The sequence below is a fragment of the Cynocephalus volans genome, chromosome 8, assembly GCF_027409185.1.
Source record: "Cynocephalus volans isolate mCynVol1 chromosome 8, mCynVol1.pri, whole genome shotgun sequence".
Lineage (NCBI taxonomy): Eukaryota > Metazoa > Chordata > Mammalia > Dermoptera > Cynocephalidae > Cynocephalus > Cynocephalus volans.
Genome location: NC_084467.1, coordinates 143159650 through 143179224, shown reverse-complemented (window position 1 = coordinate 143179224; position 19575 = coordinate 143159650). Strand labels below are relative to the sequence as shown.

Below are 19575 nucleotides of genomic sequence, written 5' to 3'. Positions count from 1 at the left end.
ACAAAGAGAAAATCTGCCCGATTTTCTTGCCCCCTCTAATCCATTCTACACACAGTGTCCAAAGTGATCTTTTTAAGTCACCATACTACCTTCTCCTATTTTTAAATCCCTCCAGTGGGGTCGACCCTGTGGCTCACTCAGGAGAGTGTGGCACTGGGAGCGCAGCAGCGCTAGGAGCACCGGGGCCACGGGTTCGGATCCTATATAGGGATGGCGGGTGCACTCACTGGCTGAGCGCGGTGCGGATGACACCAAGCCAAGGGTTACGATCCCCTTATCGGTCACAAAATAAATAAATAAATAAATAAATAAATAAATAAATAAATAAATAAATAAATAAATAAATAAATCCCTCCAGTGGATCCCCATTGCTAAGGATAAAAGCCTAAATCATTTTCACATCCCATAGGGCCTTGCCCAGGATGGTCCCTGACTACCTCTCCAGCCTCCTTTCACTCTATCCTACCTGGGCTCCAGCCATCCCAGTCTTTTCTCAATATCTTAAACATATCTGGCTCCCTCAGAGCCTTTGCACATGTGGTTCTCCCTGTTTGGGACATCCTTCCCTCCTCTCCTAGGTTAAATGCCCCTATTATGAGCTCTCATGGCACCATTTTCCACTCTTTGTAGAATCACAGTTGTAAATTTACATTTGATTGTATAGTTATTTGATAAATGTCTATTTCTCCCCTTAGACTATAAACGGTCTGAAGGAAGGGCTAATGTCATTTTTTCTCACCATTGTATGTTAGCACCTCACACAGTGCCTAGCACATAGTAGATGCTCAATAAATAACTTGATATAGAGAGATGCCATGCTATGAATTCAGTAAGTGCTTAGTAGTTGAATCATATACCTAAATCTTATATATTGTTTACCTCAAAGTTGCTTATACTCTAAAAGCAGAGAATAAAATACCTGGAACTGGGAAATTTATAAGAAAACAAAATTTATTGCTTATACTTTCAGAGGCTGGGTAGTCCAAAGTCCAGGGGACACATCTGATAAGGGTTCTCTTTGGTGGTGGGTTTACAGCAATGTAGGGGTTTCACATGGCAGAAATTGGCAAAGCAGAGCAAGACTAACTTCTCACATGCTCTTCTTAAGCCCTCTGAACCATGCTCCTGACCACCATTATTAATCCACTCACTTATGGCATGGTCCTACAATCTAATCACCTCTTCAAGGCCCCACCTTTTGAAGGAAGTGCTTTTTACAAGGGTATAGGGAAAGTACAGCCAAGAGGGCAGGTCTGAGATATCTGCAGTTATGCACCTGGGCCCCAGCCCGGAGCCAAGGGCGGATAGTTCCCAGAAATAGACAAGTCAGTTAAAGTTTCAAGAGTGCCCCTCAGCTGTTTCAAGGACTCCCACTTGACCGAAGTTCACCCCTGGCTTGATTTAAACTAACCAATTACCTTGCTTCTCGCTTCTGTACCCGCGCTTTTTGCTATAAAATGAGCCCAGAAATTCCACTCGGGGCGCCAGTCTTTCGAAAGACTGAGTCGCCCGGGTACCTGTGTGTTCAATAAACCTCTTGTTTTTGCATCCGAAGCCGTGGTCTCGCTGTTCCTTGGGAGGGTCTCCCTGAACTGACTGACTACCCACTGCGGGAGTCTTTCATTTGGGGGCTCGTCCGGGATCGGAGACCCCTACCCAGGGACCACCGACCCACCTGCGGGAGGTAAGCTGGCCAGCGACTGCTCTGTGTCTCGTTTCTGTGTCTAATCCTGTGACTCTGACTGTCTTTTCTGAGCGCGCGCATTTTGGTTTCAGTTTGTTCCGGGTTAGTCGCTCTGGGAGCGAAGTGCGGGTAGCGAACAGACGTGTTCGGGGGCTCGCCACCCGGCAATCCTGGGAGACGTCCCAGGATCAGGGGAGGACCAGGGACGCCTGGTGGACCCCTTGGCAGAGGATTATTGTGTTTTGGTCTCACCGCGTCTCGGGAGGCGCGCTCTGCCATCGGACTCTTTCTTCTATTTCTACGGCACTCGGTCTCGTCGCCGTTTCTGGTTTCTTTTTGTCTTAGTTGTGATAGGTCTTTGCGTCGTCGTTCCCCTATTGGAAATTTTCGAGATGGGGCAAAGTGCCCTTACGCCCCTCTCCCTTACTCTAGATCATTGGAAAGATGTCAAAGCCAGGGCTCACAATCTGTCCATGGAGATCAAAAAAGGAAAATGGCAGACTTTCTGTTCGTCTGAGTGGCCCACATTCGGCGTAGGTTGGCCGCCAGAGGGAACCTTTGATCTTACTGTCATTTTTGCAGTTAAAAAGATTGTTTTTCAGGAGACCGGAGGACACCCGGACCAGGTTGCCTATGTCGTGGTATGGCAAGACCTCGCCCAGAATCCCCCTCCCTGGGTGCCACCCTCCAGCAAAGTCGCTGTTGTTTCGGGATCAGAAAATACTCAAAGGCCACCTACAAGGAAGCCTTCCGCCCCTCCCCAACCCCCCGTCCTCCCGACACCAGACGACTCGCTCCTTCTCTCTGAGCCCCCGCCCTACCCGGCGGCCCTGCCGCCTCCTCTGGCCCCTCAGGCGATCGGACCGGTGCCGGGCCAGGCGCCCGATAGTTCCGATCCTGAGGGACCAGCCGCTAGGACCAGGAGTCGCCGTGCCCGCAGTCCGGCAGACGACTCAGGTCCTGACTCCACTGTGATTTTACCCCTCCGAGCCATAGGACCCCCAGCCGAGCCCAACGGCCTAGTTCCTCTACAATATTGGCCTTTTTCCTCAGCAGATCTTTACAATTGGAAGTCTAACCACCCGTCTTTTTCTGAAAAACCAGCAGGACTCACGGGACTCCTTGAGTCTCTTATGTTTTCTCATCAGCCCACTTGGGACGATTGCCAACAGCTACTCCAGATCCTCTTCACCACTGAAGAGCGAGAAAGGATTCTCCTGGAGGCCCGCAAGAACGTTCTCGGGGACAACGGGGCCCCTACACAACTCGAGAACCTCATTAATGAGGCCTTCCCCCTCAATCGACCTCAATGGGATTACAACACGGCCGAAGGTAGGGAGCGTCTTCTGGTCTACCGCCGGACTCTAGTGGCAGGTCTCAAAGGGGCAGCCCGGCGCCCCACCAATTTGGCCAAGGTAAGAGAGGTCTTGCAGGGACCGGCAGAACCCCCTTCGGTTTTCTTAGAACGCCTAATGGAGGCCTATAGAAGGTACACTCCGTTTGAACCCTCTTCTGAGGGGCAGCAGGCTGCGGTTGCAATGGCCTTCATCGGACAGGCAGCCCCAGATATCAAGAAAAAGTTGCAGAGGCTAGAGGGGCTCCAAGATTATTCCTTACAAGATTTAGTGAGAGAGGCAGAAAAGGTGTACCACAAGAGAGAGACAGAAGAAGAAAGACAGGAAAGAGAAAAAAAAGAGACAGAAGAGAGAGAGAGGCGGCGTGATAAACGCCAAGAAAAAAATTTAACTAGGATTTTGGCCACAGTAGTAAGTGATAAAAGGGTTTACAGATAAGCAGAAAGGGACCCTGAGCAACCGGGCAAGACCGACACCTAGGGACAAAAGGCCTCCTCTCGACAGGGACCAGTGCGCCTACTGCAAAGAGAAAGGCCACTGGGCAAGGGAATGCCCCCGAAAAAAGAAAAACGACAAAAAAGCTAGGGTTCTATCCCTAGACGACTAGGGGAGTCAAGGTTCGGACCCCCTCCCCGAACCTAGGGTAACATTGACAGTGGAGGGGACCCCCATCGAGTTTCTGGTCGATACCGGGGCTGAACATTCGGTACTGACCCAACCCATGGGGAAGGTAGGGTCCAGGCGGACAGTCGTAGTAGGAGCGACCGGCAGCAAAGTCTACCCCTGGACCACACAGAGACTTTTAAGGGTCGGACATAAGCAAGTGACCCATTCCTTTTTGGTCATACCTGAGTGCCCTACTCCTCTGTTGGGCCGGGACATCCTGACCAAACTAAAAGCTCAAATCCAGTTTTCTACAGAGGGCCCACAAGTAACATGGGGAGATCACTCTACCATGTGCCTGGTCCTAAACCTAGAAGAAGAATACCGGCTGTATGAAAAGCCGGCCTCTCCCTCCATCGACCCATCCTGGCTCCAACTTTTTCCCACCGTATGGGCAGAAAAGACAGGTATGGGACTGGCCAATAACGTCCCACCAGTAGTAGTAGAGCTGAAATCGGGTGCCTCACCGGTGGCTGTCCGACAGTATCCAATGACTAAAGAAGCCCGGGAAGGCATCAGACCCCACATCCAAAGGTTCTTAGACCTAGGGGTCTTAGTGCCCTGCCAGTCGCCCTGGAACACCCCTCTGCTACCAGTAAAAAAGCCAGGGACCAATGACTATCGGCCAGTCCAAGACTTGAGAGAAATTAACAAAAGGGTGCAAGACATTCATCCCTCAGTCCCAAACCCATACAGCCTCCTGAGTTCCCTTCCGCCTAGTCACACTTGGTACTCAGTCTTGGATCTCAAGGATGCCTTTTTTTGCCTCAAACTACACCCCAACAGCCAGCCACTGTTCGCGTTCGAGTGGAGAGACCCAGAAAAAGGTAACACTGGTCAGCTGACCTGGACACGGCTGCCACAGGGGTTCAAGAACTCACCCACTCTCTTCGACGAGGCCCTCCACCGGGATTTAACTCCTTTTAGGGCTCTCAACCCCCAGGTCATATTACTCCAATATGTGGACGACCTCCTAGTGGCAGCTCCCACATATGAAGGCTGCAAAAGAGGGACACAAAAGCTCTTGCAGGGACTGAGTAAGTTGGGGTACCGGGTATCAGCTAAAAAGGCCCAGTTATGCCAGAAAGAGGTCACCTATTTGGGGTACCTGCTCAAGGAGGGAAAAAGATGGCTGACCCCGGCCCGGAAAGCTACAGTTATGAAGATCCCTACTCCCACAACCCCCAGGCAGGTCCGCGAATTTCTGGGTACTGCCGGATTCTGCAGGCTCTGGATTCCTGGGTTTGCTTCCCTGGCTGCACCCTTGTACCCTCTGACAAGGGAAAACATTCCTTTTACCTGGACTGAAAAGCATCAAAAGGCTTTCGACCACATAAAAGAAGCCTTGCTGTCTGCCCCCGCTTTGGCTCTCCCAGACCTCACCAAACCGTTTACTCTATACGTAGATGAAAGAGCCGGTGTGGCCCGAGGAGTGCTTACTCAGACCCTAGGACCATGGCGACGGCCAGTAGCTTATCTATCAAAAAAACTGGATCCAGTGGCCAGCGGGTGGCCAACCTGCCTGAAAGCGGTTGCAGCAGTGGCGCTCCTTCTCAAGGACGCTGATAAGTTAACCTTGGGACAAAATGTGACTGTGATTGCTTCCCACAGCCTCGAAAGTATTGTGCGGCAGCCCCCCAATCGGTGGATGACCAATGCCAGAATGACTCATTACCAGAGTTTGCTGCTAAACGAAAGGATATCTTTCGCGCCCCCTGCTGTCCTGAACCCAGCTACCCTACTACCAGTCGAGTCAGAATCCACCCCAGTACACCAATGCTCAGAAATCCTTGCTGAAGAAGCTGGGACTCGACGGGACCTGAAGGACCAGCCATTGCCCGGAGTGCCTGCCTGGTATACAGACGGTAGCAGCTTCATTGTGGAAGGTAAGCGGAGAGCAGGGGCCGCCATCGTAGACGGCAAACGGACGGTGTGGGCAAGCAGCCTGCCAGAAGGGACATCAGCCCAGAAGGCCGAGCTAATAGCCTTAACGCAGGCATTACGCTTAGCCGAAGGGAAAAACATCAACATCTACACGGACAGCAGGTATGCTTTTGCCACTGCTCACATTCATGGGGCAATATATAAACAGAGGGGACTGCTCACTTCTGCTGGAAAAGACATTAAAAATAAACAAGAAATTCTGGCTCTGCTAGAGGCCATTCACCTCCCTAAGCAGGTCGCCATTATCCACTGCCCGGGCCACCAGAGAGGAAATAACCCTGTGGCGGCCGGGAACCGGAGGGCCGACGAGGCTGCAAAACAAGCCGCCCTGTCGGTCAGGGTGCTAGCAGAAACTATAAAGCTTCAAGAGCCAATCGAGCCTGCTCAAGCTAAGACCAGGCCAGGAGAGCTCACTCCTGACCAGGGAAAGGAATTCATTCAGCGGTTACACCAGCTAACACACTTAGGACCAGAAAAGCTCCTTCAACTGGCAAGCCGCACCAGCCTCTCCATCCCGAACCTCCGGTCCACTGTTCAAGAAGTCGCCAATCGGTGTCCAGCTTGCGCCATGACTAATGCGACTACCACCTACCGAGAGACCGGAAAAAGACAACGGGGAGATCGACCCGGCGTATACTGGGAAGTAGACTTTACAGAGGTAAAGCCTGGCCGGTATGGGAACAGGTATCTGCTAGTATTTGTAGATACTTTCTCTGGATGGGTAGAAGCTTTTCCTACCAAAACGGAAACGGCCCTGACTGTATGTAAAAAGATACTAGAAGAAATCCTGCCCCGTTTCGGGATCCCCAAGGTGATCGGGTCAGATAATGGCCCAGCCTTTGTTGCTCAGGTAAGCCAGGGACTGGCCACACAACTGGGGATAAATTGGAAGTTACATTGTGCGTATAGGCCCCAGAGCTCAGGTCAAGTAGAGAGAATGAATAGAACCATCAAAGAGACCTTAACTAAATTGGCCTTAGAGACCGGTGGAAAAGACTGGGTGGCCCTCCTTCCCTTAGCGCTGTTCAGAGCCAGGAATACCCCTGGCCAGTACGGTCTAACTCCCTATGAAATCCTCTACGGGGGACCCCCCCCCATACTTGAGTTGGGAGAAACACTGGGTCCCGATGATAATTTTCTCCCTGTCTTATTTACCCATTTAAAGGCTCTAGAAGTTGTGAAGACCCAGATTTGGGACCAGATCAAAGAGGCATATCAGCCCGGTACCATAGCTGTCCCCCACCCGTTCCAGGTCGGAGACCGAGTGCTGGTCAGACGCCATCGACCCAGCAACCTTGAGCCTCGGTGGAAAGGCCCGTATCTGGTATTGCTGACCACCCCGACCGCAGTAAAAGTTGATGGCATCGCTGCCTGGGTCCATGCTTCCCATCTCAAGCCTGCACCACCCCCGGCACCAAACGAGACCTGGGAGCTGGAAAGGACTGATCATCCTCTTAAGCTGCGTATTCGGCGGCGGAAAAATGAGTCCACCGGGTAAGAACCCCCACCGGCCTGTGATCCTCACCTGGAAGGTACTGTCCCAAACTGGAGAAGTTGTCTGGACCAAACAGGCTACCCAGCCTCCTTGGACTTGGTGGCCCGATCTTAAACCTGATGTATGTGCCCTGGCGGCGGGTATTGAAACCTGGGATATCCCGGGATCCAGTGTATCGGCCTCCAAGGCCCAGATCAGACCCCCTGATTCAGACTATACAAAAGCTTATAATCAGATCACTTGGGGGGTCCCAGGGTGCAGCTATCCCCGAGCTAGAAACAGGCTTGCCGCTTCCCCCTTCTACGTGTGCCCCCGGGATGGCCGGACCCTTTCAGAAGCTAGAAGGTGCGGAGGGCTGGAATCCCTATATTGCAAAGAATGGGGTTGTGAAACCACGGGGACAGTCTACTGGGGACCTAGTTCCTCATGGGACCTCATAACTGTAGAACGTAACGGTAGCAGTAAAAGCTGTGACAACTCCGGCTGGTGTAACCCCCTTAAAATAAAATTCACAGAGAAAGGAAAAAATTCCAGAGATTGGGCACAAGGAAGAACCTGGGGACTAAGGTTCTATTTGACGGGAAACGATCCAGGTGTACTGTTCACCATTCGCCTAGATATCACCAATATGCCAACTGTGGCAGTGGGCCCCGACCCCGTCCTTGCAGAACAGGGACCTCCTAGCAACAAGCTGTTCCCAATGACTAGCAGGCAACCCCCCGCGGCACAAAGGAGCACTGCTACACAGAGCCTCCTATCACCAGGCACTCTACCCCCCACCACGGGTGACAGGCTCTTTGGTCTTGTACAGGGGGCCTTCCTAGCTCTAAATGCCACCAACCCGAACGCCACAGAGCATTGCTGGCTCTGTCTGGCCATAAGCCCCCCCTACTATGAAGGAATAGCCTTTTTGGGAGAGGCCAATTATACCAGCGCCGAGAGTTGCCGTTGGGGGACCCAGGGAAAGCTTACTCTCACAGAGGTCACAGGACAAGGGTTATGTATAGGAACAATACCTTCTACCCATCAACATCTTTGCAACCAGACCCTATCCATCAATTCCTCCGGGGACCATCAGTACCTTCTCCCCTCCAACCATAGCTGGTGGGCTTGCAGCACCGGTCTCACCCCTTGCGTTTCCCTCTCAGTTTTTAATCAGTCTAAGGATTTCTGTGTCCAGGTTCAGCTGATTCCTCGCATCTATTACCATCCTGAAGAAACTTTGTTGCAGGCCTATGACAACCCTCATCCCAGGTTTAAGAGAGAACCTCTCACACTTACCCTAGCTGTCCTACTGGGAATTGTGGCAGGTATAGGTACCGGCTCGGCTGCTCTGATTAAAGGACCTATAGACCTCCAGCGGGGCCTAACCGAGCTCCAGACTGCCATGGACACTGACCTCCGGGCCCTCCAGGATTCAGTCAGCAAGTTAGAGGACTCATTGACTTCTCTATCTGAGGTAGTACTCCAAAATAGGCGAGGCCTTGACTTACTGTTTTTAAGAGAGGGAGGCCTCTGCGCGGCCCTCAGAGAGGAGTGCTGTTTTTATGTAGACCATTCAGGTGTGATACGAGACACCATGGCCAAACTCAAACAAAGACTAGATAAAAGACAGTTAGAGCGCCAAAAAGATCAAAACTGGTTTGAAGGTTGGTTCAATAGCTCCCCTTGGTTCACTACCCTACTGTCAACCATCGCCGGGCCCCTATTACTCCTCCTTCTGTTGTTCACCCTTGGGCCCTACGTCATCAATAGACTAGTCCAATTCATCAATGATAGGGTAAGTGCAGTTAAGATTCTGGTCCTTAGGCAAAAATACCAAACCTTAAATGGCGAAGATAACTTTTAATTCCGCTCTAAGATTAGAGCGATCCACAAGAGAAATGGGGGAATGAAGGAAGTGCTTTTTACAAGGGTATAGGGAAAGTACAGCCAAGAGGGCAGGTCTGAGATATCTGCAGTTATGCACCTGGGCCCCAGCCCGGAGCCAAGGGCGGATAGTTCCCAGAAATAGACAAGTCAGTTAAAGTTTCAAGAGTGCCCCTCAGCTGTTTCAAGGACTCCCACTTGACCGAAGTTCACCCCTGGCTTGATTTAAACTAACCAATTACCTTGCTTCTCGCTTCTGTACCCGCGCTTTTTGCTATAAAATGAGCCCAGAAATTCCACTCGGGGCGCCAGTCTTTCGAAAGACTGAGTCGCCCGGGTACCTGTGTGTTCAATAAACCTCTTGTTTTTGCATCCGAAGCCGTGGTCTCGCTGTTCCTTGGGAGGGTCTCCCTGAACTGACTGACTACCCACTGCGGGAGTCTTTCACTTTCAATTACCATAATAGAATTTCCCACCTTCTTAACACTATCATGGTGGGGGTCAAGTTTTGGGGGGACACTCAATCCAAAGCAACGGGTATTAAGGAAATGACTGAAAATGACTTTACAAAGCCATGGATTAGCAATACAGATTAAAAGAGCAGGGCAGACTGAACAATGTGGTACCAAGAGTCACTGAGAAAATCAGTCAGATGGTATGCACTCTTAAGGATTCTTAGGGGCCGGCCCGTGGCTCACTCGGGAGAGTGCGGTGCTGACAACACCAAGGCCACGGGTTCAGATCCCTATATAGGGATGGCCGGTTAGCTCACTGGCTGAGCGTGGTGCTGACAACACCAAGTCAAGGGTTAAGGTCCCCTTACCGGTCATCTTTTTAAAAAATAAGGATTCTTAGATAATTGAATCTTTTATTAAGGTTGTGTTAATCACTACCTTTGAAGAAAAAGAGAAATATGATTTAGGAGAGAGAGAGAGGGATCTTCCAGTAGAGAAAATGGCACATTCAAAGGAGATGGAAGGAGACGATATTTGGTTGGAAAAGTGAACCATATAGTCTAGATGAGGTGTGGATAAAGTAGCCAGTTGGTAGTGATTTTTAAATTTTTCTTTTTCTTTTTTCACAAATATATTTTAGTTTTATTTTGCTTCTTTTTTCTTTTTATATGAATACATATAAATGTATTAAGTTGTACATTGAGATTTTCACTCTTTAAATTGTAGAGTAAGAGCTGACAGATAATATTTATCTAGAATGAAAAAGTATTTGCGTATAATAGTTTTCCCTGGGTGCTGAAATTATGGGCAATTTTTACTATTTATGTTTATCTGTGTTTCTAAAATTTGCAATAAGAGAACCTATATGAGGGTACTTCAAAAAGTCCATGGAAAGATTCATATTATCTTTTAATTCCATTTTTCCATGAACTTTTTAAAATTAACATTTTAATTAATTTTTATGTTAATTGATAAGAAACAAATTTAACACAAAGATTAACGTCCTTAATGAAAAAAGAACTCAAAAAATGAATTAGAAAAATCTAAGCAGAAGCTTGGTGAAAGACATGAACAGAAAAGTTACACACCCCACAGAAACACTTGTATCTAACGAGCACATTCTAAGATGTTTTGGGGGTGGGGGGGGCTTTGGCCCTTGGTCCCCCATCTCAGAGCCCCAGGAGCTTTTGGTTTCAGCTCGGTGGTCAGCCAGGTGGTGGATGGTGGTAGGCAGGGCGGAGGCCCACGGCTCCAGCAGTCGCTTCCGGGCCCCAGGGGCGAATGGTTCAGGCTCCTCTGTGCTCGCCAAATTTTTCTTAAAAGATAACTAAAATGATAGAGTATGTACAAAATGATTCTAATATTGTCCATAGGTTAGCTTAGAGTGGAGAAAGCACAGAGGGGAGGCTGTTATAGCAATGTATGTACCAAATAATTAACACCTAGGCTGTTTGAGACAATATAAGGGTTTTGACACAAAGTAATGCATCAGAGTGATATGGGAAAAATAAACATTACAGCTTGAAAATAGGCAGAATATTGCAAGTAAATGAGAAAGAAAAGCAAAAAACAAAACCAAACATCAATTTCAAAGTTTGAAGACTAGGACACTGGGATTGTGATGAGGACATGAAAGTAAAAAGAAAATGGGAAAGGCTACCGCTTTGGGGAAAAAAATATTATCAGCTCAGTTCTGGGAAGAAAGAAAACAGAGATATTTACATGGAAAGTAGAGATAAAGCCTCGAAATGAAGAAGGTGAGTTGTTAGTACATGTGCAAGAAGTTGCTTGAATCCGTGGAGTCACGTGAATACTGTAGTACAAGAAGAGCAAAGTCTAAACAGATTCTCAAGATGCACCCTGCACTGAAGGAAACGAAACAAAAATAAACAGAGAAGAGAGCAAGACAGAAAGAAAAGCAAGGAGAGGTTGAGTTATGGAAACTAATACTGAAAGGAAAGCTCATTGCCCTTAAAAATTCTCAGTCACACACATTAACATCAGTCTTGGAATACAGTCAATGGACTTTAGAACACTTCAAACAAAAGATTTACATTCTACCATTATCACAAAATACTGCATATATTTTAAGAGGGTTTTCTCTGCTTAAAAACAGACAAAATTTTGAAAAATTATCACGTTATTCTATTCTATGATATGCTTCAATAAAATGTAACCAAAGTTAATTGAAAGTCTTAGTGTGGTCAGTTACATAACACCAGAATTGCTGAACAGCTTAAACACAGTGTTTTCCCAGAAATATTTGTCTTTTGGATGAAACCAAGAATGGAAAGTTTCTGCCTTAAAGGAGAACTTTTGAGAAGGTGGAAAGAAAAGAAAAACTATATAATGGAAATATAGCTTTAACAAAAATTAACCAAAATGCTGCAAATATAGTAACTGCTCACACAGAGACACATACAAACACGAAGAAAAATGAATTTTACCACTTTAGAGAATTGATTGTGAATTGTATATCAAATAGATAATATCTTTTTAAAAGTTAGAAAATACCTCATATATTGCCTTTGCCAGGAACAAATTTAGACAGATCTTTGGTTTTTGTTCTTTTCCTGTTAAACTGGCAGAATCAACTCATAGTGACCCATACTGATTCTGTTGTGTCTAAGACATGAAGTGAGGTCTACAAAATGAAAATATGTTTAGTTTGGGGTGGAGGAAACAGAGAAGTAGTTACTGTGGTTTATTGAGCTTCTAGAAAGGTGCATATGGCTCTTGCCCCTACCCTGCTTTTTCTCCCTTTTTCCTCTTACCTCTCTCCTTTCCTCCAGGGATAGGATGTGCATGCATGCGTGTGTGTGCATGTGTGCGTGTGTGTGTGTGTGTGTGTGTGTGTTTCTGAGAGGGAGAATTGATAGATCAGGCTGGCTTTTATCTCAAACCTTAGTCACAAAACCAAATGATTTCTCTCTAGAATAACATAAACTCAACAGAAAGACATTGTAAAGAAATGATGGTGCAATGATAAATTTTGTGGCAACTGTAGGGCCAAATAAGCAATATGCTTTTTTCTTACAGCAAAATAGGTAACCCATTTAACATTGTTCAAAGGAATTTCTCTCCTACAACATTCCAGGATGCCTTCTTTTTTTCTTCTTCTTCTTTCTTTACTTATTTATTTATTTATAATGAATATTCATGAGGTAACAAATTACCAGAAATTGCTTTTGTAACTCCCCCCAACCTCCCTCCCCCTCCCCCTCTCGCTCCCACTCTGCTTTGTAGCCCTAGGAATGTTCCCTCCTTCTGTAAGACCACCACACTAGTCTGGTCTTTCTTTCCTTCCTTCCTTTCTCTCTTAGCTCCCACATATGAATGAGCACATGCGGTATTTATCCCTCTGTGCTTTGCTTATTTCACTTAACATAAGTTTCCCCAGGTTCATCCATGTTGTTGCAAGTGGGAGTATTTCATTCTTTTGTTATGGCAGAGTAGTATTCCATGGTGTATGTATTCCACACTTTCCTTATCCAATCATCCATTGACGGACATTTAGGCTGGTTCCTACAAAGTGGGAGAAAATTTTTGCCAACTATGCATCCAACAAGGGATTAATATCCAGAATATTCATAGAACTCAAGCAATTATACAGTAAAAAAACAAATGACTCAATTAAAAAATGGGCAAAAGAGCTGAATAGACATTTTTCAAAGGAAGACATACAAATGGCCAACAGATACATGAAAAAATGCTCAACATCACTAGTCATCAGGGAAATGCAAATTAAAACTACATTGAGATACCACCTCACCCCAGTTTGACTGGCTATAATCAAAAAGACGGTGAATAACAAATACTGGTGAGGGTGTGGAGAGAAGGCAATACTCCTGCACTGTTGGTGGGACTATAAATTAGTACAACAACTATGGAAAACAGTATGGAGGTTTCTCAAACAACTACAGATAGATCTTACATACAATCCAGCAATCCCTCTTCTGGGCATATACCCAGAGGAATGGAAATCATCATGTCAAAGGGATACCTGCACTCCCATGTTCATCACAGCTCTGTTTACAATATCCAAGATATGGAACCAGGATGCCCTTCTGTTACGTTAGTGTGTCCTGTGCCTGAGGAAACCATAGCTCCCTGGTTGATGACTGTGTGACCTTAGCGTGAGGACCAGTTGGCATTCTTGGCATACATGCCCAACCTGGGCTAAGTTTTTTGTCTTTGCCACCTGAGAGGGCTTGGTGTAAAGTGGTGATTAGTCAAGCAGTGAGAAATTCCTTAATAATTAATTCTACAAATCCATACCAGACTCAAGCTGCCCAGAGTGTCCAGATGGTCCTAGAATCATTCCCAAGTACCTAAAAGAAATTAAATTGACTTTGGGAAAAAATAATGATAATAAATAAAAATTCAAAAAAAAATTGACCTTGGGTGTAGGTTCCAAGGATTCCCAGACAAAATTGGACCTCCTAGGATTTTGTTGAGGCAGCAAACCATGGGCACAAGGGCATCGTCTTAGGATGGGGGAGCAGCAAGACAGAAAAGGCCTGGTTCTGACTATTATCCCACAGAACAGAGCTGCCATAACAGCCATGACTGCCTGTCTCTGAACTGATTTGTGACAGAAATAACAAGCAGCCAAACCCACATCCCAATTGATATGCCTGTTAAATAGAACAGAAATCAGTAGAGGTAAGAGAGTCACTTAGCCAAAGGGTAGATCATAATGTCCCAAGACTTACTCTGATGTACTCTGATTCTGAAATTGTTCTGATGCTTACCTATCTGTTATTATGCAATGAACATTTACCGTGTGTCCACTATATATCAGGCACTGTGCTAGGCATTGTAGAACTTCCAACAAGACACACATGGTACCTGCCTCATGGTGTAATAGATTACAGGGAGAAACAGACAAAGCACTTACATTGCAGTATGATAAATACTGAGAGAACAGTTGCTTTTGGAGTACATAGGCTAAGCCTGTAGGATTCAAGGAGGACTTTCCAGAGAAAATGATCTCTAAGGTGAGAACTGAAAGATGAGGTGGAATTAACCCAAAATGGTAGAGGAAAGGGTTGGGGGAGGGAAAGAGAGTAATCCAGGCAGAGGAAACAGAATGGCGGAAAGGCCCAGGAGTCACAGGGATCACAGATCGAAACAAATCCTGGGTATGCCTCACCAGCTCACAAACATGCCAAGGAGGCCGATATTACACATTTTTCCTAAAAAGGAATAGTGCTATATCTTTTCTTCTTGAGCACTAATTTAACTTCATAACGTAATATACTACCCGGCTATATGGTCCTTGGAAACACGAGGTGTGTTTTTGTTTTATTTCATGTAACCCCATAATCCCTCAAATAATCCTCCGTCAAGGGCCAGGTAAATAATTATTTATTTGACCTCAATAGTGCACATACCACATGTAAAGTGCTGAATTGTACATACTGGTCCTGGACCCAAAGTAAGGAAGGTGTGATGGTTAATTTTATGTGTCAACTGGACTGGGCCAAGGAGTGCCCAGATTAAACATTGTTTCTGGATGTGTCTGTGAGGGTGTTTTTTGCATTTGGAAGAGATTAGCATTTGAATCGGTGGACTCAGTAAAGCAGGTTGCCCTCCCCAATGAGGGTGGACAACATCCAATTGCTGAGGGCCTGAACAGAACAAAAGGAGAGGGAAGGAGGAATTCATCCTTTTTTTTTCCTGCCTCACTGCTTTAGCTGGGATATCTCATCTTTTTATCTTCTCCTACGCTCAGACTGGGATTCACATCATCTGATCCCCAGCTTCTCAGGCCTTCAGACTTGGGCTGAATTATACTACCAACTCTCCTGGGTCTCCAGCTTGCATATGGCAGATCTTGTGACTTCTCGGCCTCCATGATCACGAGGCCATACCTCGTCATTATATGTGTCTGTGTGTGTGTGTGTGTGTGTGTGCGTGCGTGCGTGCGTGCGTGCGTGTGCGTGCGTGCGTGTGCGCGCGCGTGTGTGTGTGTGCGTGTTTGTGTGTGTGCGTGTGTGTGTGTGTGTATCTCCTGTTGGTTCTGATTCTCATAAGAACTCAGAATAATATAGGAGGCAAACAAAGGCATGAACAAAGCAAGCAGGCAAGAGGGAAGGGAGTGATCGTGGGCTTCTGCAGAACCATCCTGACTCTCAATTCCGAACTAGAACGCCATTGCTACAAGTCCTTCCACTTAGAACATCCATCATGGTACAATCCAGGTGAGAGTCTGGCACATGCCTGGAACAGGAGTACAGACAGGTTGGATGAAAGGGCCTCCTTCAGTTCTCACCTTGGAAATACATATGTGTGAGTGTTATCCCTGACCAGTGAATGGGAGAGGAGACCAGACATTGGGATCTCTTTTGAGGGAGGAAAAAAGACAGCTTTAGAAGTACTAAATGCTGTGAGTCCTCAGAAAAAGGAGAAATCATGCCCATCAAGGCTTCCTGAAGAAGGATCAAAGTATGACTAGAGTTTCATGATAGGGGAGGGGTTTAGGGAAACAGGGCAGGAGGAAAGAAGAGAAAAATCCAAGCAGAGGGAAAGGTGTGAGCCAAAGTTAGAGATCACGTGTGGGTCACCACAGACCCAGCAGAGGAGGGAGGCCACCCAGCCCAGCCATGCCACCTGGGCACACGCACCATTGCACCTCTTGCTCGCTCCATCCCCAGAGAGTTCCATGAGTCATATTGATGGAAATATGTCACTTTGGCCAGAGTAGACTGTCACGTTCTTCTGTGCTAGGGCGGTTTACTTAAGGCTGACATCGTTTGGGTGGGTCAGAATTATGTACAATTTAGTCACCACAGCCTGATTATCAACTAACTGCTGGTATAAATATTTCTGTATTGGTAATTACTAATGTTCTCTGTCACTTTGCAGTTTACAAAGTGCTTCTACATATATTCCCTTAATAACCCCCAAAGTAGAAGTATTACCATGCCTATTTTACAACCTAAGAAACTGAAATGTAAAGACCACAGATGATATGGACAAAGGTCTCAAATCCAAGTCTTCCAACTCCAAATACCACACTACTTTCAAAAGAATAGATTCCTTTGTTTGTTTGTATCTTTGTTATTGTTTACATTATTTGAGGTGTATGGCATCTTATGAAATACATCAGGTTTTCATACCCATTAGTGATTAGAGGGTATCACACAGTTGCCAGCACACAGGAATTACGTCCTTAGTGGCTCTTTCCTGAATGTCTTATCATTTTCATGCCCGGTGCTGCCCTCCTGGTTCAGGTTCGTATCGCCTGGCATGACTGCCCCATGTGTTCATTCATAGCATCCTGCAGGCAAATATTGTGCTCCAGGTCCTGGGCTAGGTGCTGGGCACGCTGTGGGAATCAATAGAGTCCCCGCTTTCAGAGAACTCACAGTCTAGGTGGAGGAGGAGAGAGACAAGTAAATAGGACCTTACAAATAATGTGAGAAATACTGTAATGGGGCAGCCACAGCATGGGGCCCCAAGCAACGAGGAGAGGCACCTAACCCACAGTTGAGGAGTCAGCGGTGTCTAGAGCTGAGACCTTAATGGGAAGCAAAAGTGAGCAGATGAAAAAGGGGAGAAATGTTCAGGTTAGGTAAAGGAATGGCACGAGCGAAGGCCTGGGTGCCAGAGAACAAGGTAATGTCACGGCTGGAACTGAAGAGAGTCTGACGTGCCTGAAGAATGAGCACCGTGCGGAGGGGCTGTTGAGAGAGCAGGTGTTGGGAAAAGACAGGAAAATGGTCAGGGCCCCTCAGATGTTCAGAATCTTGCTGAGCATTTTATGTAAATATGCACGTGTGCCCAGGTGTTCCTTGGTTATTGTCTAATGTAATTGCGCATGTGCACCCAGGTGTCCTGGGTTATGACTTAAGTATAAATGACGAATGGCTCTGATCCGCAACGCTCCCCACCCTCGGGGTGCGACCCGGGGGTCCATGTGCAAGGCCACTACTGCTGCTGCAGTCTGTTGCTGCCAGGGCCCCCGGGACCCTCTGAGCAGGCCGCCGCCACCACCAGACCTGTAAGCTGCTGGCCCTGTAAGCTGCTGCTGCTGTTGCTAAGGACTGAGCTCCTGTCATCTGCCAGTGGCTCCGGGATCTTTCCCAATGACCTAGCGTGGACCTGCATGTGAGGGGTCTGCGGACCCAGCCCACACAATGGGTTTGAAGGGTCTGAGCCCTAGCCCTGACAATACAAATGGAAACTTAGTATAACTAAAATAATGAAACGTTTTGGCTTTAGTTATGATTTGCCTTCCTCGACAAGTGGCGTGGTCGTGTAGCTTGACGATTGGCTACATCGGCAGGATTTCGACATTAGCCCTAGCTTTACAGGAGGTAGGGCTTGAGAGCCCTGTCAGGGAATGTGGACTGTATCGGGGGCAGTGCAGACCATCGGGAGATTCCATGCAGGTGAGTTATGTGAGAAGACTTGCATTTTAAACAGATCTGACTGCACTATGGAGAAAGGATGAGAGCGGCACTGCCCCATCAAAATACAATGTGAGCCACCTGTGTAATTCTAACTTCTCGAGAGGCCACCTTAAAAGGGTAAAAAGAAAAAGGTGGAATTGGTATTTTATTAATTAATTTTATTAATTTTTTTTTTTTTTTTTGTCTTTTTCATGACCGGCACTCAGCCAGTGAGCGCACTGGCCATTCCTATATAGGATCTGAACCCGCGGCGGGAGCGTCGCCGCACTCCCAGCGCTGCACTCTCCCGAGTGTGCCACAGGCTCGGCCCTAATTTTATTAATTTTAATAATATAGTTTATCCCACAGTTTTATTATTATTTTCTTCAGTTCTCAGATGCTACTTTAATCCATCACTTTTGTACTATACAACAATGGAGGTGAAAGATGGTGACTGTTTTCAAGCAAATTCACCAGGCACATGTTTCTCTCTGACCCACAGTGAACAGCCTGAGCTTCCAAGAACAGAAAAATGCTTTCCTTCCCCAGGGAATATCATTCCTAAGCTGGCAGGGCAGATTTCGGTAAGAATGAGCACAAAGGACAGGGCATGCTAGTGAAGGGAGTCAGGTGGATTTTTGAATTCTTCCCAGTGCAAACTGGAATTAGACACGTAGGTATCCTTCCTAAAAGGCAACATCCAAATCGCGACCATTCCCACTGGAGGCCAAACCATCTCCTCATGGAGACTGACAGCCAATGTTCATTTCATAACACTCCCCCTGGAAGTGCACCCATAAGCTTGGAAGCCTGAGCAGTCAGTCGTGGCCACCACACGACAGATGCAGCCTTCAGGCCAGAACCTTCAAGAGTCTTCCTCCTCACCAGCCCCTCCGCTGCTGCTGTGTCTGCCTAGCCATAAAGGAGCAGTCAGTATGTGTGTGGCTGTGTGGCATGGGAGGGGCCAGAATAAGCAACAAAGCAAATCAGAGGTGGATTCTGGGACTGAGTGTATGTGGTGGCAGGGCCAGTCATGGCCCACAGTAGGACCATAGGGCCCTATGTCCTCCATTAATTCTTCTCTGGGTGGTTTCTGCTCAGGATAGCGGTGGGGACAAATTCCAGTTTGTCCTTAAGGCTCACCACCCGGGCATGGTCCTTGCCTAGCAGCTCATCCAGCTTGCGATCCTCCTGGCAGCGCTCGAAGATGCTTTTTTCCTCCTCTACAGGCTGGGGATTCTTTTCCCACATGAACCGTTCCAGGTGGTAGTCCACAGCCCCGACCATGAAGGCCACAGGAAATGTGACATAGGGAGCATAAGTACGCACCACGGTCGAAAGCACAGGCCATGTGACACCTGCGGCCCAACCCACACGCTGGGTCATGCCCCCACTCCTATCCCACAGTTCTAGAAGGAGGCACGGAGAGAAGTGAACACACTGGAGAAGTACAAGTGTTTAGGAAGGGAAATGCCAGAAATCTGTTACAGGTAAGGACTCACTTAATGCCAGTTCATTTTATACACTAGAATCAAAGTAATCTTCCTCAAATACAGCTCCAGTTAAGATGCTCCCCTGTTCTAATTTTTCCACATTTCCCCTTTTGCCTACCAAATAAAGCCCAAGCTCTTTAGCCAGCAGTGGACCCTGTCTGTTTCTCCAGCATCTGCCTCCTCCCCTCTGCACAGCTGGACCTCTTTGCTCCCACCTG

The 19575-nt window shown here is 47.2% G+C and overlaps 2 protein-coding genes across 2 annotated transcripts; one reads left to right on the top strand and one right to left on the bottom strand.

Moving 5' to 3' along the window:
- Window positions 1-1499: 1499 nt before the first annotated feature.
- On the top strand, window positions 1500-10792 carry LOC134384412 (uncharacterized). Its single transcript, XM_063105932.1, has 2 exons — window positions 1500-3425; window positions 10639-10792. The coding sequence occupies exons 1-2, from the start codon at window positions 2077-2079 to the stop codon at window positions 10790-10792; spliced, it is 1503 nt and encodes a 500-aa protein (XP_062962002.1). The 5' UTR covers window positions 1500-2076.
- An 8143-nt stretch (window positions 10793-18935) lies between these two features.
- On the bottom strand, window positions 18936-19250 carry LOC134384411 (small integral membrane protein 12-like). Its single transcript, XM_063105931.1, has one exon. The coding sequence runs from the start codon at window positions 19248-19250 to the stop codon at window positions 18936-18938; it is 315 nt and encodes a 104-aa protein (XP_062962001.1).
- Between the last annotated feature and the right edge of the window lie 325 nt (window positions 19251-19575).